The sequence below is a fragment of the Lichenostomus cassidix genome, chromosome 15, assembly GCF_008360975.1.
Source record: "Lichenostomus cassidix isolate B80296 chromosome 15, HeHo_3.0, whole genome shotgun sequence".
NCBI classification, from domain to species: Eukaryota; Metazoa; Chordata; class Aves; order Passeriformes; family Meliphagidae; genus Lichenostomus; species Lichenostomus cassidix.
Window position 1 is genome coordinate 10,510,851 of NC_139496.1, and position 26,795 is coordinate 10,537,645.

General features: G+C 62.4%; 4 protein-coding genes across 7 annotated transcripts; 2 read left to right on the top strand and 2 right to left on the bottom strand.

The window, feature by feature from the left end:
• Window positions 1-415: 415 nt before the first annotated feature.
• Window positions 416-5,933, bottom strand: SLC8B1 (solute carrier family 8 member B1). The gene is made up of 15 exons (XM_085076130.1): window positions 5,336-5,933; window positions 4,758-4,910; window positions 4,607-4,659; window positions 4,443-4,501; window positions 4,113-4,217; window positions 3,826-3,993; window positions 3,623-3,730; window positions 3,485-3,541; window positions 3,144-3,274; window positions 2,876-3,017; window positions 2,518-2,639; window positions 2,170-2,323; window positions 2,002-2,082; window positions 1,444-1,508; window positions 416-1,360 (listed from the first exon to the last, which is right to left on the bottom strand). Exons 1-15 carry the CDS (start codon window positions 5,456-5,458, stop codon window positions 1,163-1,165), a joined length of 1,719 nt encoding a protein of 572 aa, XP_084932256.1. The 5' UTR covers window positions 5,459-5,933; the 3' UTR covers window positions 416-1,162.
• A 1,643-nt stretch (window positions 5,934-7,576) lies between these two features.
• PLBD2 (phospholipase B domain containing 2) lies at window positions 7,577-11,492 on the top strand. 2 transcript variants are annotated; one of them, XM_085076141.1, is made up of 12 exons: window positions 7,577-7,852; window positions 7,983-8,076; window positions 8,171-8,329; window positions 8,737-8,837; window positions 9,228-9,442; window positions 9,511-9,605; window positions 9,675-9,835; window positions 9,938-10,033; window positions 10,279-10,350; window positions 10,428-10,580; window positions 10,691-10,853; window positions 10,975-11,492. In XM_085076141.1, the coding sequence occupies exons 1-12, from the start codon at window positions 7,614-7,616 to the stop codon at window positions 11,140-11,142; spliced, it is 1,716 nt and encodes a 571-aa protein (XP_084932267.1). In that variant the 5' UTR covers window positions 7,577-7,613; the 3' UTR covers window positions 11,143-11,492. The 2 variants fall into 2 exon arrangements, with proteins under 2 accessions (XP_084932267.1, XP_084932265.1); XM_085076139.1 differs by having other exon boundaries at window positions 9,511-9,835.
• A 415-nt stretch (window positions 11,493-11,907) lies between these two features.
• SDSL (serine dehydratase like) lies at window positions 11,908-15,940 on the top strand. Its single transcript, XM_085076145.1, has 9 exons — window positions 11,908-13,105; window positions 13,825-13,871; window positions 14,136-14,321; window positions 14,425-14,464; window positions 14,552-14,691; window positions 14,927-15,015; window positions 15,120-15,347; window positions 15,429-15,553; window positions 15,651-15,940. Exons 3-9 carry the CDS (start codon window positions 14,154-14,156, stop codon window positions 15,842-15,844), a joined length of 984 nt encoding a protein of 327 aa, XP_084932271.1. The 5' UTR covers window positions 11,908-13,105; window positions 13,825-13,871; window positions 14,136-14,153; the 3' UTR covers window positions 15,845-15,940.
• Window positions 15,941-19,121: 3,181 nt separating this feature from the next.
• On the bottom strand, window positions 19,122-26,282 carry LHX5 (LIM homeobox 5). 3 transcript variants are annotated; one of them, XM_085076143.1, is made up of 6 exons: window positions 26,029-26,282; window positions 24,036-24,259; window positions 23,307-23,360; window positions 22,572-22,849; window positions 21,287-21,452; window positions 19,122-20,359 (listed from the first exon to the last, which is right to left on the bottom strand). In XM_085076143.1, the coding sequence occupies exons 1-6, from the start codon at window positions 26,199-26,201 to the stop codon at window positions 19,992-19,994; spliced, it is 1,263 nt and encodes a 420-aa protein (XP_084932269.1). In that variant the 5' UTR covers window positions 26,202-26,282; the 3' UTR covers window positions 19,122-19,991. The 3 variants fall into 3 exon arrangements, with proteins under 3 accessions (XP_084932269.1, XP_084932268.1, XP_084932270.1); XM_085076142.1 differs by having other exon boundaries at window positions 23,307-23,492; XM_085076144.1 differs by lacking the exon at window positions 23,307-23,360.
• Window positions 26,283-26,795: the final 513 nt, after the last annotated feature.

Here is a 26,795-nt window from a genome sequence, read left to right on the forward strand (position 1 = left end):
TCCCCTCCCATGGGGCAGGGATAGGGGTGTCCCTCTGGAATGCAATTTGTGGCCCCTCCAGCTGGGAACAGACCCACCAGCCCACCCATTCCATTCTCCTGGCACCATGAGCCTTCCCCCTGGGCAGCCCTGCAGGTGTCCCTGTCCCCAGGGGCTGAGGGGTGCTGACCCCGTGCCCTGCCCGTGCTGTGGCCCTTCCCAACGTGACAGCTCATGTGACCTCTCTTGGGACATCAGCTGCTGGAAACCACTTCCCCATCCCTGGGGAAAACCACTGTGAGAATCCCAGGGGTCCTGGGCTGGCTCAGCACTGGCTGTTCCCTCTGCCCTCCAAAGGCTCTGTGCTGAGTAAGGGCTGTGTCACAGAACAAAGCAGGAGAAATGGCCCTTGCAACAGGCAAAAGTCAAGGTTGGGTTTGTGTTTGTTTTGTTGGTTTTGTTTTTTTTTTTTATTGCAGTTGTTTTACAGTGCCTAAATCTAGTCCTGCCAGAGGTCAACACTGTGTTGAAACCTCTAAGTCCTTTCCTACAGCTCTGCCCACCCCAGGAGGAGGGGAAAAGTAGGATCTGAAACTCAGGTTGAAAAAACATTGCTAAAAAAAGCAGGGGAAACCAGCCTCCCTTGGTTTGGTGTTTGTTTTCCCTCAGGCTTTGCTTGTTCTAAACCCTGTGCTGCCCTGGAGCTTTGTGTCCCCTTAACCCTGTCTGTGCCAGCAGGGAGAGTCCTGCCCAAGGACAAACGTGTCCCTAGGCACTGCCAGAGTCACCCCTGTGGCATGGTGGCCCCAGCTCTGTCCTGGAGCAGCTGCATGGAGCTGAGGAGGGGAAGGTGCAGTGGCTGAGGAGGCAAAGCCTCTCCTGCTGTGCCCCTGAGCTGGAGCTTCCCCACCCTCTGCTCCTGCCACCGGCGCCAGCCACAGCCGAGGCCTTGATGTGGCTCCTGCCCCAAGTTCCTTAAATTACAGGGATGAAACAGAGTGAGGAGAGGATGTGGGCACTGACAGCTCCTTCCCCAAAGCACAGCCACCCCTCTCCACAGAGCCAAGGGCTGGGCTGGCACCTCCAGCAGCACAGCTGAGGTGCCCTCGTCCCCCTGCCAGGGACAGGGAGGGGACAGCCAGGTCCCGCTGTGGTGGGGAGGCACAGCGAGCTCCAGGGCTGCTCATGGCGGGGAGAAATGGATCACCCTGAACTCGGTGAGCAGGGCCACGCACAGGAACACCAGGTAGTAGGCAATGAGGCAGACACCGTAGGGCTTCCCCAGCTGGAAGCACTGCGCCGGCACCGTCACGAAGGAGAACACCAGGCTCAGCCCCAGCGCCCCGGCCAGCACCCACACCAGGGGGCTGTCGGGCTCCAGCTGCGGAGATGGGGAGTGAGGTGGGGTGACAGCAGGGTCCTGCTGCCAGCCTGACCCGTGTCACCCGGTCAGAACAGCCTTACCTTCACCAGCGGCTGGCTGCTGGTCATCTGCAGCAGGCAGCCCAGTCCCACACCCACCAGGATGTCTGGGGTGTTGTTCAGGATGGACACACAGCACGGGAAAGCTTGGGGGAGCAATAGCACTGACCACATCCCCCTGCCCCACATCCTCCTCCTTCCTGCACCTCACTTAGTCCCAGCTAAAACATTCCCTGCCTGTGGTGAATCCAACTTTGAGAGGAGGAGAGGCTTCAGCCTGAGCTGGGAGCCACAGCCTCTTCTCCTCCTTCCCTTTGGCAGATCCCAAATCTGCCCCACTCCAGCCCAAACTCCTGCCCGGTTGGGGTTGGAACAGTGTGGGGACAAGGGGTGCTGCTGGCTCTGTCCCTGCACCTCCCAAATACCTCACTGTTCCCCCAAACTGAGCACCAGGGAGATTGCCAGCACTGGAGGGACTCTGGGATGGATCCTCTCCGTGGATCCCAAAGCACCAGGGGTTCTCCCTGCGCTGTAGGCAGGGAAACTGAGGCACTTCCTGCCCCATGTGCCACCACCCCAGCCCTGGCACCCAAAGGATACTGAAGATGATGCCCCCAAAGCAGGCGGAGAAAGCCATGCGGGGATAGCCCTGCCGTGCCATGGTGAGGTCAGAAAACGTGTCTGTGGAGGGACAAAAGGAGACCTTGGGGATGGCTGGGGGACCCCAGGGTGTGCCAGGGGGACACTGAGGACCAGCAAAGCCCTCACCACCGATGCTGTTGCCCCAGGCCAGCAGTGTCAGGCCCAGCACGGTGTTGCTGAGCTGGAAGATGACGCCCAGGGTCCGCAGGATGTTCACCAGCTCCATGGCTGCGGCATTGATCCACATGGCACTGGCCAAAAACCCAAGGAAGGCAAACACCTGACAGGAAGAGGAGCAAGCTGGTCCCTGGGTGTATCCCACAGGACCCTGCACACCTCCAGCCAGTCCCTCCTGGGGACACTGGGGACTGGGGAAGAGGTCCAGCGTCCTGCTCTGCCCTCAGGACCCTCAGCCCAGTCCAGGGCAGGCTGGGCTGGTCCCCGGTGGGTGTTCAGGGCTGGGGGACACCTTACACAGTGGTACTTGGGTGGCTCCTCATTGCTCGTGGAGATGAAGACGATGAGTGCCAGGGCAGAGGCAACCAGTGTGACCAGTCCCCAGACTGGGAACACACCCTGGATCTGGTACAGCCCATCTGCAAAGGGGGGGAGAGGGGGCTTCATTTTCCTTCCAGGATCTGGATTCTGGGGGCCCAAGCCCCCCACCCCGTGGGGTGCAAATCAGCTGCAAATCAAGCCCCCAGCTTGGCTCTTCACTGCCTCCCTCCCCACAATGGGGACCCAGCCCTGAGGGGCTCCTGCAGTCCCCAGGGCTTTCGTGGCCACCTCAGTCCCATCCCTCCTGGCAGCTGGGACTGTCCCAGGCTCTTACAGGCTCCTGACTTTAGGGTGAGGACGCAGAGCAGGGGGCTGGTGAGGATGTGCAGGCAGTTCAGGGGTCTCTTCCAGTTCAGGTCATCCTTGTCGGGGTCCACAACGGGAACGGTGAGCAGCAGCACCAGCTCCACGGGCACCTGGGAGGGGGACACCCGTCTGGGACACCTTGGGAGGTGCCCCATGACCTGCTCCCAGCCTGCCTGCCCCTGTCCCACCATCCCCAGGGGGACCTGGGGGGCTCCTCCTGAGCTCCCCCTGCTCACCTTGAATGCCTTGAAGAGCCGCCAGTACCAAGGCTTCCTCCTCCACTTGCGGTAGTCCAGGGGGCTCAGGGCCGTGGCGAGGATGCGCAGGGAGCTCTCCTGGGAGGGCAGCAGGGGTCGGTACTCCTCCCCTGTGACAGGCCACGGTGGCTCAGCAGGCTGGGGGTCTCTCTGTCCCCCCACCCAGCCCCTCCAGCGTGGGGCTGCAGGTCCCTGTGTGTGTCCCAGGGAGATCCCTCTGCCCCAGGGTGGCACTCTGCCATGGCCACCCCACAGGCTGTTACACACGGGATCCCGAGGATGGTGCAGAGCCATCCCTGAGCCCACAGGGAGCAACATACCATCATCCCCACTGTTCGTGCCCAAGGACTCCTGCTCCTCCACGTCTGTCGGCATCTCTGGGGGGAGAGGAGCACACATGGGCAGTGGAAGGGGAACCCAACACCCCGGGGGTCCCATCCCAGCCCGGCAGCCCTTACCTGGCTCCCAGGCTCCGGGGGGGTTCAGCCCGTCCCCCCTCTGCCGCCGGTGAATCCAGGTGCAGAGCACCACCGTGAGCACGTAGAACACGTAGAGCCCCAGGTACCCTGCCGTGGGGGAGAGATGGGGGGTCACAGCACCCCCAGGATGATCCCACCACCCCCAGGATGATCCCACCATCCCCAATCCCCACAGCACTCACCCAGAGCCTCTCCCAGCCTGATCCTGCCCAAGTAGAGCACCACGAAGGTGAGGAACACGGCCACCATGTAGAAGATGACATCCCTGAGGAAGGGCCTGGAGGCAGCCGTGAAGGGCTTGACCAGGGCGATGCCCCCGGCCACCACCGAGGTCACGAACACACCGGCTCCTGCCAAGGCAATAGGACTCTCTGGGGACACAGGGACATCCCACAGCTCCAAAATAACACCCCAAACAGCCTGTCCCAAGCCAGCAGCTCCCCAGGAGCTGGCAGTGGGGTCACCTTACCAAAGACGGCCCCGATAGCCAGCCCTGCTGTCCGGGGGTCAGAGAAGGCCACCACAGCACTGAAGACATCGGGTGCCCCGTTTCCAAAGGCCAGGAAGGTGACACCATGGAGAGGGGACGTCAAGGAAAAGGCCTGGTGGCCCCATGGGGACATGGGTGCTGTGCACTCCTGCCCAGTGCCAGCACATGACCACTTGTCCCTCTGTCACCTCCAGCTCGTGCTCCAAACTGGTTTCCCCTGGCATGGAGCCGAGAGGACACAAAGTGACCCTGTGCCTGCCACCTCCCCTACCCTGTCCCCACATCCCTCCCTATGATTTGCCAAGGATACTGCCACGTTGTGGGACAGCTTCAGGTTGGTGGAGATGGCTGATAAGTTGGGGCAGAAGCTGGAAGGGCAGAGAAGGACACAGAGAGAGGTGATGGGGCTGCTGGGGGACCATGGCGCTCCTGGTCACTCTGGGGACAGTCCCCTCCTCTCCGGGGCCACTCACAACTTCTCCGCTGTCACACCGAGGATGATGAACAGGTACAGGAGCCAGAGAGCCTGCGGGGTCAGGGGTGCCACAGAGAGGGGTCAGCGGGGTCCCCACCCCCTGTCCCCACAGCAGAGCACCCCCAGCACCGCCCCGCTCCTGTCCTTACGTAGAGGGTGACAGCCAGGGGCAGCAGCTGGGGCGGGAAGACACAGAAGACCCCATCGAGGTAGTCGAGGAAGCCCCCGTCGAGGCGGCAGTCGGGGTTGCTCCGGATGAAGTGGCACCACTCGGAGCTGTTGTGCTTCCGAACCTCCCAGCACTGTGGGGACACGGCAGGGTGCTGGCTGAGCACCTGAGTTCCATCCCCACCCCAAAACCCACCGCCCTCCCCGTGGGGTCCCCTGCCCCTCCGTGGGGTGGCTTTTTGGCATTCCAGCCTCGGTTTCCCCATCTGTGCTACACGTGCGTGGATCAATGCAGTGCCAGGGCCAGCGAGGGTGGAACCCCTTGTCCCCACCCCATCCCTGTCCCCACACAGCCCACACCCACCCCCGGCCATGGGAAGGCGCCGGCCTGGCAAGCGGCGAGGGTTTAGGAGGAGAAAGCCAGCAGCGGAGGAAATCCTGGTGAGATCCCTGCTGCGATGGACAGGGGAAGCAGGGACAGGACAGGACCCCATCACCCCGGCAGCCCCCAAACCCCTGTCGGCGCCCCCACAAGCCCCACCGCAGCCCCTAGACTTACATCCTGGCCCCGGGCGAGGCTCAGAGCGTCCCCCCCGGCAGGGACCGTGAGTCCCACGTCCAGCAGCAGCGGCGTCCCGGCTGGCAGTGCCCCGGGCAGGCTGAGCACCCCGGCCAGCCCCATGGTGGGGACAGCCCTGGGGACACCTACCGCCAGCAGTGGCCCCCGGCGGGAGACAGCGGGAGTTGCCGCAGGACCCCCATCCCGAGCTCCTCGGGCGGGGCGAGGAGGGGTTAAAAATCAGTAATAATAAAAATGGGAGTTAAAATAAATGAAAAAAAAATAAAATAAAATGGATAAAAAGCAGAGCCCCCCGCGGGCAGGCTGAGCCACTGCCACCGCGCCACGTCCCGGCCGGGGGTCTCAGCCCCGGTGCCACCCGGGCGGACGGAGGGGGGATGATGGCACCCACCGCCACGGAGGAGCAGGGCCACCCGCGAGGGCAGGGAGGGGACAGGGAGGGGACAGGGACCCCGCTGGGTGGGCGATGCCGGGCGGGGCTGGGGGGCGGCAGGCGGTACCCGGGACCCCACCCGCGGCGCGCACCCACCGTGTCTGCGCGGCCCCGCTGCCGTGCGCGGGCAGCTGATCCCGCCGCCCCCCCGCCTTAAAGGGGCCGCCACCCTCCGCGCTTAAAGCGACAGCGACACTTTCCCACGCGGCCGGCGGGGTGGCTGCGCACAGGGGACACACGCGGCTCTCTGCCCCTCTCAGGCCGGGACACCCACCCTGAGTGCTGCGCCCACCTACAGCCCCTTTGGGGTGACCCTCTGCCACCATGGCCGGGGCTGGTGGCCCTGGTGGGGCAGCCTCGAGCAGCGGGGCCGCACTGACCCCCGTGCCGGTGGCCCGACACCCCGAGGCTGCTGCTGGTGTCCCTCTCCGCACCTTTGTCCCTAGCCCCAGGACGTTGCAGCCTCACCCCCGCCCCGTGCAAGCCCCTGTACCCTGTTAGTGGGGTGCAGCTTGCTCCCCGTGGCCGGAACCCCTAGATCCTGATGGAATTCAATGATCCATTTCCCACCCTGGACGGTTTCCCCCCGAAGTCGCGCTCTGCCCTTCTTCACGGGTGAGGGGAAAGGAAGAACAGTGAAAAATAAAGGCAGTGCCCAGCAGGATGGGTGTCCCCCAGGATCCCGGGTCCCCCCTGGGGAGTGCCACCACCGACGGCTGGTGGCACTCGCTGGGTGCAGGAGACCCCGCTGGGACATTGCTGCTTTCTCAGCCGGTTTTTCTGGTTTTAGGCCAAATTTGGGTGTTTGCCACATGGCGTGGGTCGCTGTGCACCTCCTCATCGGTTTCTGCACCCACGAGTGGCAGGTCAGGGTGCCCGGGGTGGCCTCGGGCAGCACCGGGTGCGACAGAGTATATACTGGGCCATACTGGTAAATGAACCAGCAGCAACTGGGAGCTGCTGGGGTGCGCTGGGCTGAGCTGAGCCCAGCTCCCCACACGAGCTGAGCGCTGCCTTTGGGGTGCCCCGAACAGCACAGGACATGTGGCACCTGGTCCAGCTGCACTGGGGGACACTGAGGGTGACTGTGCACCGCACCGTGACTCTGCCATGCGGGCGGTGGGACCAAGCCCGCAGCCCCTGCCACCCTCCGGCACACCCGGGCTGCAGGGGGACTTTGCCCGCCAGATGAGCAGGAGGAGGAGGAGCGGAAGGCAGTAAACAGGCGCCGGCCGGGATTGCACAAGCCAGGGCTGCCGCGGGGCTGGGGCCCAAGGGAGGCACCGCACCTCGTGTGTTCCCCTGTCCCGAGCACGGGGACACGCCGGGGGCTGGGGTGCCCACTCTCGGGGGTCCACGCGTGTTCCCAAGGGCGGGGCACGGCTGGGGCGGGGAGAGGGGAACCTGCGCACATCCCCCGTGCCGTGGCGTGGGTGGGGTGACGCGGGAGCGTGGATATGAGCGTGGGGTGGTGGGACAGCACGGGGGACAGGGGGTGATGGGGGGACAGGAGTTCCCACGGCCGCAGGGGGCGTGGCCAGGAGTGAAGCCACGCCCCAACCCTGCGCTGAGTTGTGTCCTTAGGGGCGTGGCCACGCTCATGCTCCGCCCCAACCAGCGCTCCCCATCCATACACGGCACTCCCACTGGGGGCGTGGCCACATTCTAGCCCCGCCCCATTTCCGACCCGCCCACTAGTACCCCGGGAACACCTCCTGGGGGCGTGGTCACATGCTAGCCCCGCCCCAAACCCGCCCCATTGGCGCACGGCAGCGCTGCCGGGGGCGTGTCCCCTCCCTGGCCCCGCCCCTCGGTGTCCGCGCCATGGCGGCCCCGGGGGCGCTGCTGGTGGCCTCGCTCCTGTCCCCCCTGCTGTCCCCTCTGCTGTCCCAGCTCCTGTCCCCGCTCCTGTCCGCCGTCCCGGCCGGCGCAGCCCCGTCCCCGGCGCCCCGCAATGTCTCCGTGCTGCTGGAGCCGGGATCCGAGCGGCTGCGCGTCCTCCCCGGCCGCCACCCCGCCGCCGTGGCCTGGGCCAGCCTCGATGACCGCATCCCTCACGTCGGGTAGGCACGGGCCGGGGCGGGATGAGGGTCGAACGGAGCCGGGCGGGGATGGGGTGGCGGGGGTTGTCCCAGCCGGCACGGCGCCTCGTCCCACCCGTGTCCGTGACCCGCCGTGACCGTGTCCCCGCAGCTGGGCCTTCCTGGAGGTGACCACCAACGCCTCCTACAATGACAGCCTGCAGGCCTACGCTGCCGGCCTGGCCGAGGCTGCCGTCACCGAGCAGGTAAGGGGATTCCTCCAGGAATGGGGTCCCGGGGGGCGTGACAGGGTCCCTCCCCTGGCTGACCCCGCCAGTGACACCACGGGCGTGTCCCCAGCTGATGTACATGCACTGGATGAACACCATGGTGGGCTACTGCGGCCCCTTCAAGTACGAGAGCGAGTACTGCCAGAAGCTCCGCAACTACCTGGAGGCCAACCTGGCCTGGATGGAGGAGCAGATGGCAAAGGGACAGGACCCCGAGTACTGGCACCAGGTGAGGATGGGGTCCCCCCACCCAGGGGAACCTCCCTGTATGCTCCTGGGATAGCCAGGGCTTTAACCCAAGGGAGGGGACAGGGCAGCGAGATGTCCTGGCTGGGCTCCAAGTAGGATGACTGGGATGTGGTCATCCTCCTTCCTGGGGTGAGTAGAGGTGACTCATGACTTTTCTCCCAGCCAGAGCCTCACGTGCTGCGGTTGGGGTGCCCAGGGGGTGACTCTGTGACCCTTGGCCACGGGTGCTGAGTCATGATCTTGGTGACAGTGACACTTCCCCCCTGTGCCTCTGTAGCGGCACTGAGATCCAACTGATCTGCTGTCCTCTGGGAGAATGAGTCCCCCAAAACCTCTCAGCTCGCCTCCTGGCAGGAGCCGGGTGCCAGCTCTGTCCCCTGTCCCCAGGTGCGCCTGGCCCTGCTGCAGCTGAAGGGGCTGGAGGACAGCTACAACAGGCGCCTGGACTTCCCCCGGGGCAGGATCAACCTGGCACCCTTCGGCTTCCTGTAAGCTCCTTCTCAGAGGTGCTGGGCAGTGGGGGATGGTTGTCCCAGGGTTTGCTGTGGGGACAATTCCTGCGCGTCCAGGAACAGCCAGTTCTGCTCCCAGTCCTCCTTGTCCACCTTCTCTGGGTGCTTGTCCTCTGCTGCTGGGGCGGGATGGAGCCAAGGCAGGTTCTCCTCTACCCACCATGGGCTGGGTGGTGGGTTCCCCTCGCAGGCCTGCCTTAGTTTCCCCACTGCTGTGCTCTGCCTTCTCTCCCTGCTCATGCTACCAGGGTGCTCCCAGCACCAGTGCCTGCACTGGGGTGTGGTGGAGATAAACAGACAGACAGACAGAGAGCTCTGAGGGCTGGGGTGTCCCTCGCCTGATACCTCCTATCTCTCTTCCCCCAGGCTGCTGCAGCTGGGGGGTGACCTGGAGGACCTGGAGTCTGCCCTGAACCGCTCCTCCCAGCAGCGGGTCCTGGGCTCAGGCTCCTGCTCCGCCCTCGTGAAGCTGCTGCCAGGCCACCGTGACCTGCTGGTGGCCCACGACACCTGGACCTCCTACCAGGCCATGCTGCGCATCATCAAGAAGTACACTCTGCCCTTCCGCGCCTCGGCCGGCGGTGCGTGCGCTGGGCTGGGGGGGCTGCGCCTCACACCCCCCTTCTGATCCCTCTGCATCCCCCTCCAGGCAAATCCCAGATCCCTGGGAGCGTCCAGGTGTTCTCCTCCTACCCTGGCACCATCTTCTCCGTGGATGACTTCTACATCCTCAGCAGCGGGTTGGTGAGTGGCTTTGGTCCTTGGAGCTCCTATCCGCAGGAGCTGTCTTCTCCATCGCTCCCTTCCCTGCAGGTAGCGCTGGAAACCACCATTGGGAACAACAACCCGGCCCTGTGGAAGTACCTGGATCCCCGTGGCAGCGTCCTGGAGTGGCTGAGGAACATCGTGGCCAACCGGCTGGCCCGCAGCGGGTCCGAGTGGGCTGCTGTCTTCCGACAGTTCAACAGCGGCACGTGAGTGGGGTGGGATGGTGCCTGGGAATCCGTCCTGGAGGGGTGGGATCGGTGGAGGATGGATGGAGGGATGAGGGATGAATTCCCTGCTCTCCATGCCAGGTACAACAACCAGTGGATGGTGGTGGACTACAAGGCCTTCACTCCGGGCAGAGCGAGCCCAGCGCCGGGCGTGCTGACAGTGCTGGAGCAGATCCCGTGAGTGGCCCCATTCCTCTGCTGTCTCCTCTCCCATCCCTGTGGCTTGGGGAAAGCCATGAGGGTCCTACCTGCCCCACTGGGTGGTCACAGGGTGATGGAGTGTGGCTGTGGCTAAAGGCTCTGGGGATGCTGATGGATGCCCAGCACCCCCAGGATGTGTTCCCCCCAGCCCAGCATGTCCCCCACTATCCCCAGTGGCTCTTTCCCCTCTGCTCTGACCGATGCTGTTCCTCCCAGCACAGGGGCCTGGTGGTGACAGCCGATAAAACAGAGCTGCTGTACCAGCAGGGCTACTGGGCCAGCTACAATGTGCCGTGAGTGCCACCTCTGCCCCTTAAAGTGCCACTACTCTCCTTGTCCCCCACCCCACTGACTGGGTCCCCCACCGCAGGTACTTCGAGCAGATCTTCAACACCAGCGGCAACCTGGATCTGGTGAGGAAATACGGCGACTGGTTCACCTATGACAAGAACCCTCGTGCGCAGATCTTCCGCCGCAACCAGACGCTGGTGCACGACCTGGACTCCATGATCCGCCTGATGCGGTGTGTGCCGGGGGTCCCCAGACCTGGGTGTTCCACCACGGAATTTTCCGTGATCCGCGGATTTTTTTTTTCCATGTCTTCACCGTGGCTCTCTCGTGGCCCTTCTGCAGGTCCAACAATTACCTGCAGGACCCCCTGTCGCGGTGCAAGGGCTGTGACCCACCCCAGAATGCCGAGAATGCCATCTCTGCCCGCTCTGACCTCAACCCTTCCAACGGCACCTACCCCTTCCCTGCCCTGCGCCAGCGCTGCCACGGCGGCATCGACATGAAGGTGTGGCAGCCAGGCAGCCCTGGGGGCTCCTCCTTGGGGGTGCACCACCCCAACAGCTCCCCCAGGCTGTGCAGCCCATTCCCAGGGCTGACTCGAGCCTGTTTTGTGTTCCCATCTCCAGGTCACCTCCTCGGGCATGGTCCCCACCTTCGGGCTGGTGGCAGTCAGCGGCCCCGCCTGGGACGATGTCCCCCCGTTCCGCTGGAGCACATCCCCCTGCAGCTCCCTGCTTCACATGGGCCACCCTGACCTCTGGACCTTCCCCCCAGTCAAGGTCCACTGGGACTGAGCAGGCACCACCGGGCTGGTCCTGTCTATCTGTCCGTCCATCCGTGGGAATCTGTCCCCTCTGGGGGTGCAGCTGGGTGTGGGGGGTCTCAGCTCTGTAATGCACCAGCCCCCCCTGCTCTTTCTGCCTCTCGGGGTTCAGGCTGTGCTGCAGGAGAGGCTGAGCACCCCGAGTCCCCTCCCTGCCACAGGGCTCTCCAGTCCCAGGACCTTTCCTTGGGTGCTGGTGCCTGGTTTAGGGGGCTCTTCCCAGAAAAACGGGGGTCCTGGGGGGCTGGGGCTCGCCCATGGGGCAGACAGGAGGGGAGTGAGCTGGTTTGGCTGTGGCAAATAAAGTGCTCTGTGCTGGTGGCTGTGCTTGGCTCTCTGCTGAGGTTCTCTGGTGGCTTGTATTAGGGTTGGGCTCACGCAGGGGTCTTGCCCCCTCCCCATTAACAGGGTGATCCTACTGCTGTGCTGCTGGGAGGGTCTTTTGGGGTGCAGGCTCTGAAGGATTCTCTGCTGCTGGAACGGGGGAGCCCCACTGCCCACCCCCCAGGAGTGGGAGACCATCCTCATCCCTTTTGTCTTCCTTTCCTCCGGCACCTGTGTGCCCCCATTCCCAAAACCCGCGGTGCAAAATCCTCTTAGGCAGCTCCCTTGATCCGCTCTGCCTCGTTAGGAATAACGAGGTCATTACTGGGGGATTAATGAGCTGCGGCTCGGCAGCGCTTTGAAGGCGCCAGGTTCCCACCGGGGCTGGGGGCCCCTGGGGCTCCCCGGGGGCTGCGGGGGGGTGGGAGGCAGCAGGTCTGGGCTTTTGGGGTGCTGGCACCCCGAAAACTGGGATGGGTGCCCCGGGGAAGGTTGGGTGTCCCACTGTGCTGGGATGGATTGCAGGTAAGGTGGGCGTGGCAGAGCCTGTGTCCCCTGGTGTCCCCATGACGGGGGGGCTGCTTTTGGGGTCCCGTGCCTCAGTTTCCCCTAACAGATCACAATCACTGAGTGAGTGAGCAGCAAGGGGGAACAAGGAAATGTCACAGTGTTGCCAATTCCCTTTTTTTATTCCCTCAAAAGTGGAAAAACAAACGAAAAGTTGTTAAATATCACCCCAGCCGCCACCAGTGTCACGCAGGGACCCTGGCCAAGGGAAGTGACCAGGTGACAGCCTGGCACGACCTTCCTCAGGGCAGGGATGGAGCCAGAGGGAAGGAAAAGGGGGACAGGGAGGTGAGTGTCAGGTGGAAAAGGGTTACAGTTAGGGTTACCCTAGAGCACCCCAGGGCTGAGCTGAAATGTGTTGTCCTCTCCAAGAGGGTCTCCAGCCTCATCCCTGTGAGCTGGGGTGGCTCCTTGCACCCCTTCCCCAGCTCCTGCCACTGTCCCATCTCCGGGGAAGTGGCTGCAGCCTCTCTGCCCGTTGTGAGGTGGGGAGGTGGCTCCAATGGCCCCCAGAGGGACTGGAGCTGTGCCCCCTCCATGCCCCCATTCAAAAAATCCTCCTCATCCCGCACCTTCCCAGTCCCCCCTGTCCCAAGAGCAGTGTGGCTCTGTGCTGACCCTGCCCGTGCTGTTCCCTCCGATGCCTCATGATGGTGTGGGATGTTTTGGGGATGTTTTGTTGCCACCAAAGACCAGCTCCATAGGGAGCAGGGCTGTCCTGGAGCTCTCAACCCACTCGGAATAGTGGTGCTCTGGGAGGTTTTGCAGCACAATTTGGGATCAGGGGGCTGAAATCCCATATTCTGCTTTCACTGCTGGCAGCGGGGCAGAGCTGGGCAGTGTGGGGTTCCCTGTTTGGCGTGTGTCTGCTCCAGTGCAGTGTCCCCTCCTTGTGCCCTCTGCTTCCAGGCTGCTCGGCTTGGCCGGAGGGACGGAGGAAGCCTCTGCGGCTGCGGGGCTGGGAGCCAGGGCTGGACCTTCCTCCAGATCCCAGCTTCCTGCTCCTTGCCTGCTGTGGACAGAAGCAGCCCCTCGGGGCAGAGGTAAGACTTTGCCCGTGGCAGTGTCACCGAGGCTGGGTGACAAGAAGGGTTCCAGAGGAAAGGAGGAGGCTCTGCTTGCCTTTCCTGGAGGCTGCTGGACCAGGCTCTGGCTGGGTCACTTGGGGTGACCCTCTCCAAGGGGTGCCCAGCATGGCCAGCTGGAGCTGGAGGGGCTGAATTACCCAGGGATGTGCAGCTTGGAGAGGATTCCTGGGCTTGGCAGGGTGGGCAGAGGGGTGTGATGGCTCGTTTGGAGGATAAGGGATGTCTTAGCTGGGGATTTGGGGTGTGCAGGCTGCCCTGGCTACTCTGAGGGCAAAATCCTAAAATCTGCTAGTGCGTGGTTTTGGCTGGACCTGATAACACGCACTGCAAACCCTTGAGGGCCCCCAAAATCATTCGGGAGCTGCCTCTCCTCTCCCCCCATCTCCCGGGAGCCCACATCCCATCTCCCGGGCATGTGAAAGCTGCTGGGATCTGGCTGGCCGGGCCACTCGTGTTTGTCCCCGCAGTGTCACCCGGCAGCACGCCCGGCCATGGCTGGGCGCCTTTGGCAGCGCTCCCGCCCCGTGGCTGTAAAATCCGCCCAGCGCCGAGCAAACAACCTCCCCGGGGCAATATCTGACCCCTGCCCCTTGCCCTGTGCCTGGCTCAGCGAGGGGACTTGGGGACAGCGGCACGGCCCCTCCGCCGTCACCTGTCCCCCTTGTGTCCCGCAGGCTCGGCGGTGGGTGAGGACACGCAGCGAGGTGCCACAGCACACCAGGTAATCGCCATCCCGAGTAACGGGACAGTGTGTGACACCTGGGGACACCGGGGGATGGAGGAGGGGGTGGCACAGCCTGGCCTGGGGTTCTGCCAGGGCGAGCCCGGCGGTGCTGCTGCATCCCGGGGATGGGAGGGAACACTGGGGACAGCCCTGTCCCTCCCGAGGAGCTCCTGTGCTCCACACCGAGCCCGCGGTGGGCATCAGGGCCGTGGGGGTGACCCGTGGGGAGCAGCTGGTGACCCCAGCACCTCTCCCCGGCAGAGCATCCCTTGTCAGGCCATGGCAGCCCAGCCAGTCGGGGGCCAGAAGCCCTTCCACGTCGTCTCGCCCGTCCTGGAGAGCCTGCCCCTCTCCAAGGCCGTGGGCACCAAGGTCTTCATGAAGCTGGAGAACGTCCAGCCCTCGGGCTCCTTCAAGATCCGCGGCATCGGGCACCTGTGCCAGGCTGTGAGTGCGGGCACGCTGTGTGCAGGGGGCTGCTCCTGCCCTCACGGGGGGCACAGCACGGGGACAAAGCCATCCCCTTCCCTCTTTCTCTTCTGCCTTTCAGGCTGCCAAGAAGGGCTGCCGCCACTTCGTCTGCTCCTCAGGTAACTGCATCCCGAGCTGCGGGGATGCTCCCGAGGGGTCTGGGGAGGTACAGGGGTCGAGCCCCGCCTGAGCCTCGCTCTCCACAGGGGGGAACGCGGGGCTGGCAGCGGCATATGCGGCCAGGAAGCTGGGGCTGCCCATCACCGTGGTGGTCCCCAGCAGCAGCGGCCCCAACCCCGTGCGCAAGCTGGAGGAACTGGGGGCCAAAGTCGAGGTCTACGGCAAGGTACCCCCGAAACTGGGATCTGGGGGTTCCAGAGGGGACTGAGGCTGACCTCAGCCTGCTCAGGGTTGCTTTGCAAACCCCAAGCAACATCCCAAAATGTCCCACTCCTGCCCCTCCGGCATCACAGCAGGGTCAGCCTGGGAATCCTCACCCGTTCTGGTGTCCCCCACCCTGCAGTGACAAGCCACCTCTGGTTTGTAATGGGGCCCCACTGAGCCCCTAATGTTCCCACCAGGTGTGGGATGATGCCAACAGGAGGGCCCAGGAGCTGGTTAAGACGGAGGGCTGGGTCAGCATCCACCCCTTCGACCACCCCTTGGTGTGGTGAGTGCTGCCAGGGCTCAGCTCCTGTCCCCGATCCCCATCCCTGCCGTCCGGGCTGGCTCGGGGTGCCCCAGACCTCATCCTCCTGCCCCCTCACCCCGCAGGGAGGGTCACTCCAGCCTGGTCCGGGAGCTGAAGGACTCCCTGGACGCCAAACCGGACGCCCTGGTGGTGGCGGTGGGCGGCGGGGGGCTGCTGGCCGGGGTGGTGGCCGGCCTGCAGCAGGTGGGCTGGCAGGACGTGCCCATCATCGCCGCCGAGACCCGAGGAGCTCACAGCTTCCACGAGGCGCTCAAAGCCGGCCGGCTCGTCACCCTGCCCGACATCACCAGGTGAGCAGCCACGCGTGCCCCGAGCTGGCAGGGCTGGCCGAGCTGTCCTCGCCTTGACCGCCTCGTCCCCTGCTGTCGCAGCGTGGCCAAGTGCCTGGGAGCCAAGACGGTGGCGGCGCGGGCGCTGGAGTGTGCCCGGGAGTGCCAGGTGATCTCGCAGGTGGTGGAGGACACGGAGGCCGTGCGGGCTGTGCAGCAGTTCCTGGGTGAGCTGTGGGGACACCGCCGCGCCTCGGGGGTGGCAGAGCCGGGGGAGCTCTGTGCGCGGTGCCACCGTCCCCTGCTCCGCTCCGCTCCCCGCAGATGACGAGCGGATGCTGGTGCAGCCGGCGTGCGGGGCTGCCCTGGCCGTGCTCTACTCGGGGAGGCTGCAGCGGCTGCAGAGCGAGGGGACGCTGCGGACCCCGCTGGCCTCCGTGGTGGTCGTGGTGTGCGGCGGCAGCAACATCAACACGGCCCAGCTGCGCGCCCTGAAGGAGCAGCTGGGGATGGAGTGACACCCAGCCCGAGGCAGGGGTGTGACAGAGCCTGGCTGGCACTCTCTGCTGGCTTTCCTTCCGAAATAACCAAAATAAAGCCTGGGGCGCGCGGGACTCCTCGCGCAGCCTTTTCCAGCTCGCAGCACCCGTGCAGGGATGGTGAAACTGAGGCACGGGGCTCGCACTGCCGGCAGGGATGGAGCCAGGGTGCTGCCTGTGCTGAGGGCAGGGCTGGGCTCCACACGTCGCACTTTTCCCCTGGGACATGCCAGCGATCCTCCTCTGCACCCCTCAATCCTCCACGCCCTCCCCCTGCTCCTCCCCAGGCTGCTCGGGCTGCAGCTCCCCACCTCAATTAGCAAGCGCTCCCTCTCTGACTAATTACTTTGCTACTGTCTTTATGCATTATTATTCTAACGATTATTAATTATTACAATCCTCTCCCGTTCCTGCCACGCTGGCTGCGGCCAGCCGAGAGCAACGCGCTTGTTACAGTGATTTATCCACGGAGATCCCCGGCCGGCTTGAACACCCGCGGGCTCCGAGGTGCTCCAACATTTGGGGGGATACACCCCATCCTAGACCTCCCAAGACCCCTTTTCCCCCCATCCCACTCTTTTCCCCATTCTCCCTTTCCTCCAGGCTCTCCTGCTCTCCCCCATTCGCAGCTGCAGTGCTGTGTTTGTTTTTAGCCCTTTGCTGTGGCGCCTCCTGGGGTTTTTTGTGTCCTCCCAACACTTCTCCCCCTTCCTTCTTCCCATTCCCGGGGTCTCGCCCCTGCTGGTGCTTCCCAGCCCCACCTGGTTTCCCTGTTAGCCCATGCCCTGAGCACCACCCTGTGATGTTGGGCAGCGTTTTCCTGCCCTAAAAACCCTCTCCTCCTCCCTTTTGGAGCAAAGAGGTCTCAGCCCCAGGAGTAGCTCACCAACATCCCCCCTCTCCCCTAACCTGCAAACCCCACAGAAACACCCTCCCTGCCTTCAGCCCCTCGGCCCTATACCTCCCACCGGCCAGGCCACCTCCCCAGGTGCTTCTTGGAGGCCAAACCCCCATAAATCAAAACTCTGCCGCTCCATCGTGAGCAATATCTTATGTAAAAAGGTGTTTCCAGGGAGCACCGAAGGCTGGAGAATCCTATTACGAGGCGCACTATTAATTATAAGGAGTCAGCCCAACCTACTCCAGCTATTTTTTATCCCAGGTCCAAAACCTGATTACTTTCCACCTTCTGCAGACCTTCCCCTTCCGAAAAGAAAAAGGCAAAAAGGTCAGGGAAAAAAAAAAAACAGCGTAGGTGTTTGCCCAACAGCTTTTCAAACGGAATTTATTCCTGGGATCCTGCTCTGGGAAGGCTGGGCAAGTCAGGAGCTCACGGTGGTGTTTCCTCAGCATGATCCCATGGAAGGGTCATCGCTGGTGGTGACATTGGCATGGCTGTGGGGTTTGGGGTGACTCCCAGAGCACCCCAACAGGGAGCTTTTCCCTCTCCTTGCCTCGATGAGGGAACACTTGGGCTTTGGCTGTGGGGATTGGGCTCTGGGTGTCCCTGGCAGGGATGTGGGGGTGCAGGGTGGCTGGGGGCACCCCTATGGGGGTGGCTGGTGAAGGGTCACCCGTGGTCACCCTGCAGCTGGAGACAGGCAGGAATCCTGAGTGCTGGTGCTTTCCTGGCACCTCTGGGGGGACAGGGAGGCCAAGTTTGGCTCCTGCACCCAGCTCGGAGCTGCAGGGCCCAGCCCTGTGTGCCAGGGGATCATCCCTGTTCCATGAGCCCCATCATCCTGCAAGCCTCCAGCCTTGGCTTGGAGCATCATCCACAATCCCTCCTGCAGCCTGTTCCCTCCACATCCCACAGACGGGGTGCCCCAGCAGCCTAAACACAACCCTCAGGGCTGTCCTTGAATTTTAAAATAATAACGATAATAATAATAATAATAATATCAGCCAGTGTTCACCCAGTGATTGACCTCGTGTTCCATTTTCTACCCCTCAAAACGATGCCAGGAGGAGGTTATTTACCAACATATCTCCCTATCCTTATAAAAGTCCCTGTTACCTGCTGCCACCGACAGCCTGGAAGGGCTGGACCAGGGGAGCAGCCAGCTGAGCTCTGCCTCAGTTTCCCCACTTGTGAAAAGGGGAGAAGGTGCATTTTTTTGGTGACTGAGGGGAGAGCAGTGTCCGTGCTGTCCCCATCTCCTGGCTCAGGGCTCCCTCGGGGCTCGGCCCGGCTCGTTGGCCACCCCGTTATTAATGCCAGTAATGGTATAGGAAGGATAAATTCCACCACTTGGCTGAACAGAGAAAATATGCAGAGAAGTGGCTGGCTTTCCATAAATCATCGGTGCTCCGTGCTACAACCGAGCCAGGACTTAAAATTCAGGTCAGGAGAGAGGGACTCTCGTAAGCCAGCGAGGGAAGGTAATTTATTCTGTTTATATCGTTTTACTGCAAGACAAGGAGAGGGTGGGGGGGAGCGAAGAGCTCTGCCATGATTTTGCATTTTAAATATTAGTTCAGAGCTGCAGCCTGCTTGGGACTTTTTGTGTCTCAGAGAGCAAGGGACAGAAATCGGGGGAGAGGAGGGAAATAAGCTGGGGTGCTGGGGAGGAAACCCCCCAGGAGTATCCTCAGGGAAAATGGGGCAAAAGCTGCTGATGGCATTGCTGAAACCCGGCTTGGGGTGTCCCCTCGGTGTCCCCCTCCAGCTGTCCCCCAGGGCTGCTCTGGGAGGGTCCCCCAGGAGAAGGAAATTGTGCACTGGGCTGTCTGCTGCGGGGAAAGGCGCTGAGCTGGGGAATGTGCCCTTTCCCAGTGCCAGAGAGCTCTGGGAATGGGCGAAATGGGGGAGACTGGGGTGGGAGATGCAGCAGCATCACCTCGTAAAGGTGAACGTCACTCAGCCGGGGGAGGGGTGAGGGCTGCACCCCCAGACCCACACAGGGCAGGGGGGCAGTGGGGGAGCCCGGCCAGCACCTCTCACGGTCTTGTGTTAAAACAAATCAAAATAAAGTAAAATGAAAGGGACCAGGTGACCGAACAGTAGGTAACTAAAGGGTTTTTTATTCACATTGAACAACAAGAGCCATTCACACTAACAGCCTCCGCAAGAGGCAGCGGGGACAGGAAACCCACGACGCTTTCAGAAAACAACTTTTTTTTCTTTCCTTTTCCATTCTCCTTCCTTTTATTTCCCCCCCTCTCTCTATCCTCTCACCCCCCCTCCCCGGTGCCATCCCCTCCCTGCCTTCAAAATAGAAAAATTCGGAGCCTCCGATGACTAAAGTACAATAAATAATCAGTAAACACAAAAACATACTTTATTTGTTTCTCCTTTATACAAAATAAAGAAACTAGAAGCAAAAACTATAATACATCCTTAAATTGGCGGAGCCTCTGGGGATCGTTGGGGTGGGACTCGGCGTCGAGGCTCGGGTGAAAATTCTGCCGCTGCAGATGGGGTGGTTTAGTTCTGGGGTTTATTGTTTGTTTTGGGTTTTTTAATTTTGTTGTTGGTTTTGTTGTGTTTTTTTTAGTGTTTCTGCCTCTTTCCGGTGTCTTTCCCACCACGTGGGAGCCCAAGCTCAGCCGCTCACCGGGGCAGCCCCGCACAGCCCCCTCCTCCTCCCCATCGCCAAAAACCGGGTCCGAACCCACCTTCTCCTCGGGGATAAAACGGGAACAATAAAAATAAGGGCAAGGAGGAGCCGGGAGGGGGATTTATTCCTGCTATTCCCCATTTCCCCCCCTCCTGTGGTAGGGGATAATTAAAAAGGATGCTAATTAGCAGGGGGCAGCCCTGCCCCAGCCCTCCCTCCGCCGGTGCCGCCGGGGCGGTGGGATCTGTGTCCGGGCGAGTTCAGCTTTGGTCCGAGAGGCGGTGGTCCCGATTCCGGCGGGGTCTTCAGGGCTGGGCACCTTTCCTTGTCCCCCCCGCGTGTCGGGGGGAAGGTGCGGGAGGGGGGAGGTAGCGGGGTGGCCCCGGGGGGCGGTGATGGGGAGGACGGGCTGCCGGGATGCGTTTTGGCACCGGGTGGGGGGTTTATCCGGCCGCGGGGACGCGGCGCGCCCCGGTGCGGGGCGTTTGGGGGGACACGCGTGGGCTGGGGGGACCAGGGGGGGTTTCCCCTGCACGCACACATACACACGCGTGCCCACGCCGGGCCTACCACACCGCCGCCTCGCTGAGCTCCGGGTTGGGGTGCGACAGAGCCCCGCTGTAGCCGCTATTGCTGGACATGGAGAAGGGCGGGCTCGGCCCCCCGCTGAAGACCTCCCCCGGGATGGGGTGCAGCGAGCCGGTCATCCCCGGCTCGGGGCTGGGGGTGTCGGGGTGCGAGATCATATCCGTGTACCTTTGGTTTTCTGAGGAGTGGTGTCCGCTTAGGGGGGGCTCCAAGGGTCCCAGGGGTGTGGAGCCGGGTCCTGAGTTCTGAAGGTAGCTGGAGTCGGCCGGGGATTGGGCTTGGGAGGGCGGCCCGTGGGGGAAAAAGTCATAGTTGCCTCCCGGCCCGTAGTAGTCACCTTGGTAATCTGTGGGGAGGAGGGAAGATAAAGGATGGATCTGGTCTGCTGGGGATAAAAACTTCCCGAAATCCCGCTGCACCCCAAACCAGCCCCGTGCTGTCCCCTCTGCTAGCTCCCAAAGGGGGATGTGGGAATTTGAGTCCAGCCTGAGAGAAATGAGCCCTTCCTAAGGGCTGCGCTGCCCATCACCTTCTCTCTGCCCAGCCTGGAGTGAGGGAGGACAAGGAATCCGGGCCCGGGAAAATGGGCTCAATTTACTGCTTAATTAACGGGGGAAAAAATAATATATATATGTATAGAGGGACAGAGATATGTAAAAAGGGAATGGGGAAAAGATAGTTGTAAAAAAAGGAGATAATTAAATATATAATGGGGAAAATAAATATACACCATGGGGAAATTATGTATAATAGAAAAAATACATATGTATATATGTGTATAAATTGAGAGATATATGTAACGGGAAAATCATATATGTGTTTAAGCGGCTTGGAAGGGATGTAGAAACTAACTGCAGGGCAACAAGGGGTGCCTGGAAAGCCCCTGGTCAGATGGGAGGCTTTGAACACGCAGCTTTTGGGGGGGCTCTGCGGGGAGCTGGGCCGAGGGGAGGCGCGGGGCAGCCCCGCTGAGCCCATCCCGTCCCGTCGGGGCAGCGGGGGGGCGGCACTGACCTTCCATATGCTGCGGGCCCGGGAGGTAATTGGAACAAATGCGGCCTGAAAGGGGGACAAAAGCCCCGCAGCTGGGGCTTTGTTCGCGGGAGAGGGGCCCCGCAATGCCGGGGGGGCGTGGGGGTGCGTGGGCCCGGCTGTGCGTGTGCGCGGCTGCGGCACGCCTGTGTGCGCGGGCGGGGGAAAGGGGGAAAGCCGCGGAGGAGCGGGAGGTGAGGAACAAAGGAGGAGAGGGGGGAACTGTCAGGCGGTCCCTCACCTCCGTAGTAGGTGTAGGGCGTGGAGCCGAGCATCTCGGACTCGTCGAGGCGGCCGCCGAGGGGTCTCATCCTGCGGGGGCTGCGGAAGAACGCGTGCCGGCGGGCGCCCAGCGCGCTCAGCTGCTTCATCCGCCTCTCCTTCGACCGACGGTTCTGGAACCACACCTGCGGCCGGGCTGGTGTCAGTGCCCAGCGCGGGTGGGCGAGCAGGGACCCCTCTGGGCCAGCGCCATCCCACCCCCCGAAGTCTGGGCAGGGACAGGGTTGGAAATCTTGCACCCATCTGGGTGGGTTTTAATGACACCACCCGCCCCGTCCTGCTGCTGATAACCTCAAAAAATGCATCCGGACTCGCACCCCACAAATAATCGGGTTAATTAAAATCCTGCCCCTCCTTCCCCCAGCTGCATCCCCACACCCTCAGCCTCTCTGTCCCTGCAGCTGAAAAATACAGGAGGGGGAAACTTCCCCTACGGATAGGGGGAAGAAGGGAGCAAACGTGGGAAGGAAAAAGGGGACAGGAGTCTGGATGATGGCAGAAGCAGGCAGAAAGCGGGGAGCGGGAGATGAGCACCTGCGGCGGCAGGCAGGTAGTGGGAGCAGCAGGCGGTGAGGATGGGAATAAAAGGGAAAGGGGAGCCGTGGCCGCCTCTCCACGGGCATTGCCTCATCCGAACCGCACGCCTCAGCAGCCTGGTGGGGCGTCGGGATTATAGTCTCACTCCCCCAGGGACGGGGCAGCTCAGGCGGACCAGCACAGCGTTCTCCTGCGGGATTTCTGCTCCCCTCTGCCGGGAGCCGGGAATCGCGGCTCGGCTAGCGGCAAAGCCGGCGAGTCCTCCCCTATTAATGCCTCTATTAAAGCCCATTAATCCCTACATTTCCGCAGGGATTTTCTTCACGGGGGCAGCGCGGTGAGGAAGCGCCGGCTGCCTGCAGAGCGCCATGGATGCTCCTTGATTCCGCTAGGCTGGAGCATCCATCTCCTGGCGCGCCGCGGATCCGCTCGGCCCCGCGGAAAGCCGGGCTGCCTCATGCTTTGGGAATGGGTTTCATCCCTCCCCACGGGCTGGGGGATCCCCTCTCACCCACGGGAAAGCGGCGTGGGCCTGAGGTGACGCTGGCAGGCGACAAAAGGGGTTCGCCTGTGCTCATTGCTTGAGGGGCCAACCTCGTTGTCCCAACCGCTTCCCGGCGCCTGGGGGAGACTGTCACAGCCTTGCACTACCCGGGCTCCTTCCAGGACCCCCTGTCCTCCCTCGCGGTGGGCCGGGGCTGTCCTACCTGGATGACTCTCATGTTGAGGCCGGTCTCCTGGGCCAGCTGCTCTCGGATGTGGCGGGTGGGTTTGGGGGTGGCGGCGAAGGCGGCCTTGAGGGTCTCCAGCTGCTTGGCTTTAATGGTGGTGCGGGGCCCCCTCCGCTTGGTGCCCGAGTTCTGCTCCTCGTTCTCGTTGTTGGTGGTCTCCTTGTCCGAGGAGGTCGAGTTGTCCGTTTCCTTGGTGTCGTCCTGCATGGGGTCCTGGAGATCCGGGGACAAACTCCTGTCTGTACATGAGGACACTGTAAAGGAGACCCAGAGAGGAAAGGGAGGGGGTGGATGACTTGGGGGAGATTTTGACCCCCCTCTGCTCTGCCCTCCGCGGCCCACCCGGCCCGGCTGCTTTCCGGGAGAGGGGCTGGGGGGTGCCGGAGAGCAGCAAGGAGAGCAGACGGGCTCTGGTTCCCCTAAAGCATCGCCCCCCAACAGCACGCGGAGCTCCGGGCAAGCGCCGCCCGCTCCAGCGCTGTGCACCGTGCCGTGCCGGCGGCGGGGAGCTGGGGAGGGGGCGATCCTCCAGGCCCACCGCGGCCCCCCGTGCCGGGATGCGCCACCGGGAGGAATGCGGCCGGTCCCTGGCGGGGTTTGGGCTGTCCCCGCTCACTGCCTCGAGCCTGGCTCACCCCCCGCCCCCAGGCACCGATTGCCCCCCCGGGGGACCCTGCAGCCAGCACCCCCCCAAGGCCAAGCTCTACTCGCCTCGCTCACAGCAGCGGCCCCACTGACTGGCGTGGCAGGATCCGGCCCCGGGTGCTGGACGGAGAGAGAGCCCACGGAAGGGGGTGAGCAGGGGCGCCCGGCACGGCTGGGACAGCAGGAGGGGGCCTGGCCCTGCTCTCCTGACGCAGAGACAGCTTCCAAGGAAGTCAAATGGGAGCTTTGCCTCTGGGTGAAAGGAGGCGAAGGATCAGGCCCACGGCGCGGGGGGACCGACCGGGCACACTCGCAGGGGGGCTCTGGGGAGTGAGGGGCTCCCAAACCGGCCCGGGGGGGATCTTGGTGCCCCCGCGCCCGTGTCCCCGCTGCCCTAGGGGCAGTGCGCGGGGCAGGAGCCAAGGCTGGAGGGGGGAGCTCATCCCACGCGTGTCCGCGTCCCACGTGGCGGGTCACAGAGGCTTCCGCCCTCTCCGAAGCCTTTCACCCCAAATCCCTCCCTCCCGCGGCGGATCGACTGGCTGCGGGGTGCAGCCCCTCATCCCATAAATCCAAACCTCCTTCCCGGCCGGGAGGTTCCTCCACCGGGAGGTACCGGCAGCTCGGGGCTTGTGCCCGGCGCTCTCCGCTCCTGCCGTGCCGGTGGCAGGGATTACCGGGGGGGTCGGGCTGGCCGCGGGGTGCAGCCCCTCATCCCACAAATCCAGAGCTCCTTCCCGGCCGGGAGGAGCCGGCAGCAAGGACGGAGCGGTGGGCGGGCTGAGCCGCTCGTACCTGAGTTGAGGCTGCCTTCCTTCAAACTGGGAGAGTTCAAATAATCCTCTTTGCAAACAAATTTGTTTTCGTCGATGATATAGAGTTCCTCGCCCGTGGAGAGCTGCTTGTTGCAGACCATGCAGGTGAAACAGTTCAGGTGAAAGACTTTATTCCGGGCTTTCCGGACGAGGTCGCTGGGGGAGATCCCTTGGGAGCAGCCGGCGCATTTGGTACCAAACCTCCTGGGAAGGGGAGAAAAGCGAGAGCTGGAGCGCCGGCGGCGATGGGCAGCGGCGGGGGGCTGTGTGCGCGCTGTGCCGAACCCCCCTCCTCAAATCCCACCGCGGGAGCTGATGCTGCAGCATCCCCCGACGGAAAATTCGGGGGAGCAGGCGATTCGCACCTTTGGGGTGAGGATGAGGAGAGCCTTCATCCCCGAGCAGCGCTGGGCTGCCGGCAGAGCGCGGCTTTGGGGTGTCCCCACCCGCGGGGGACACACGGGAGCATCCTGGCCCGGATTTGGCCCCAGGAGGGGCTGGCGGGAGGGGAGGGCGCTGGGGGTTCCCTCCGTGCTCCGCCGGGCAGGATCGCGTTCCGGCCGGAGCCTCCCGGGAGGGGAACGGGGAGCTCCGGCCTGAAAATCCCGGGCAGAAAAAGGGGATGGTCACGGGCAGAGGGACGGGAAAGGGAGCGGCGGGTGCGGGGATGAGAACAACGGGCGGAGGAGGAGGGGGCTGCGCTCCCCGAAACATCCCGGGGTCCCAAGCCCGGTATTCGGTCCCCAGCCTGTCTCCCCCTCTCGAGGGGGAATTTTTCCAGGTCGGGAAGAGTGCTTTGTAAATCTCCGGTTTTCCTTTCCTTCCCACGGTTTAGGTGTTTGGGTTTTATCTTTATTTTTCCTTTTTTTTTTCTTCCCCCTCCCCCCCAGGAGATGTTTTTTTTTTTTTCTTTTAAAAAAGAAAAAAAAAAAATCCAGGGAATACCAATCGGCTGGGAACAATCTCCCAAGGAAAAGAAAAAAGAAAAAAAAAAAAAAGGAATAAGTAACAAAAACAAACAAACAAAACCTCCCACAAGCCCCACAAAACAAAACAAAGCCCAAATCCCCACCAAAACAAAAAAGCAACAACAACAAAACATAAAAAACTCACAGCGAAATAAAACAACCAAAAAAATTCAATTTAAAAATCCCATAACCAACCAAACAAATAAAAAAGAAAATTATACAATAACAAATAAAAAAAAAAAAAAGAGAAAAGAAACAGACCAAACCTCTCAACCCACAAAATAAACAAAAAAATCCTTCACAGAAACAGAAAATTTACCCCCAGAGCAGGCAGCGGGGGCTGTCGCTGCCGGGTCCCCGAGGTCCCGGGGGGCTGCCAGGCCCGGGGTGCCCACGCAGGGTCCCCCCTTTTCCCCTCGGGCCGAGGCACAACTTCTGCCTCCCTCGCTGCTCCCCGTGACGTTGATGTAGTGCGAGCATTAGGAGTCATAAGTCATCGCCCCCCTTGCCGCTCCGGCCCCTAATTTCCCCTCGGCACCTTATCGCGGTCATTAGGGGCGTTTAAGGCGCGGAGACCCCCGGGGGGGCTCGGCGAGGTTTTGGCCACCGTCTGCACCTGGGCCTGTGGTCCCGGAGGGGCTGGGGGCGCCAGGCCGGCCCGGAGAGGTGGGGACAGGCAGCGTCCCCAATGCCACCGCGGCCTGAGGCGACGGGGCGGGAGGTGGCAGCGGCGGAGCGGGGCAGGGGCTGGCGGAGATGGGGAGGGGGGCACAGCCTGGCCGCCCCCGCCTCGGGCTGCAGCAGCCACTGTGGCACTACCGCCCGGTCCCCCCGGGGCTCTCCGGGCCGGGGGTGCTCCCCGACCGAGCCGCGGGGCAGGGAGGGACCGGAGGGGACACCCCGAGGGGACACCCCGAGGGGACACCCCGAGGGGACACCCCGAGCACCCCAAAGCTCCGGGGGAAGCAGCGAGGGCAAGGCGCGGTGCGAACCTGGAGGACTCACCTGAAAAAGTCATTTTTGCAGTAGAGTTTCCCTTCCCTGGAGAAGCATTTCTCGGTCAGGTTGCACTTGCACTCGCAGCACTGGACGCATTTGATGTGCCATGCCCTGTCCAAGACGTTCAGTAGGAAGCGGTCCAAAATCGGCCTCTCGCAGCCCGCACAATGCACCATCATAACCTCCGCCGGGGGATGGAGACGCTCAAAAGGAGAAGCCAACCCCGCGCCGGCACACGGCGGCCGTAAAAAAAAAGAAAAAAAAAAGAAAAAAAAAAAAGCAGGAAAAAAAAAAGCGGGGAAAAAATTACAACAATAAAAGAAAATAAATAGCAAAAGAAGGAAAGAAAGAAAAAAAAATAATAGCGGGGGAAAATTAAATAATTAAATTAAAAGAAAGAAAATAAATTAAAACGGAATAAAAGAAAGGAAAATAAAAATATTAAAAAAAAATTTAAAAAAAGATCCCCAAATAAAATCAAACGGAAGGAAATAAAAATTAACAAAATATAGAAGAAGGAATAACAAAAAATGCAGGGGAGGGCAGCGGGGCGGCTGTCAAGTTCTTCCCCCTCTTCTCTCCGGAGCCTCGGCGACGGGAGGGAAAAAACGATGCCCCCCCCTCCAACAATCCAAACCACCCCCGAGAAATAATAATAACAATAATACTAAACACCCCCTCAAATCGCCCTCCGCTGCCTGCGGAGCGGCCCGGGAGCCACCGGAGCGGCGGCCGCGCTGCTGGCGGGCTCTGCGGCAGCGGGCGCGGCGGGA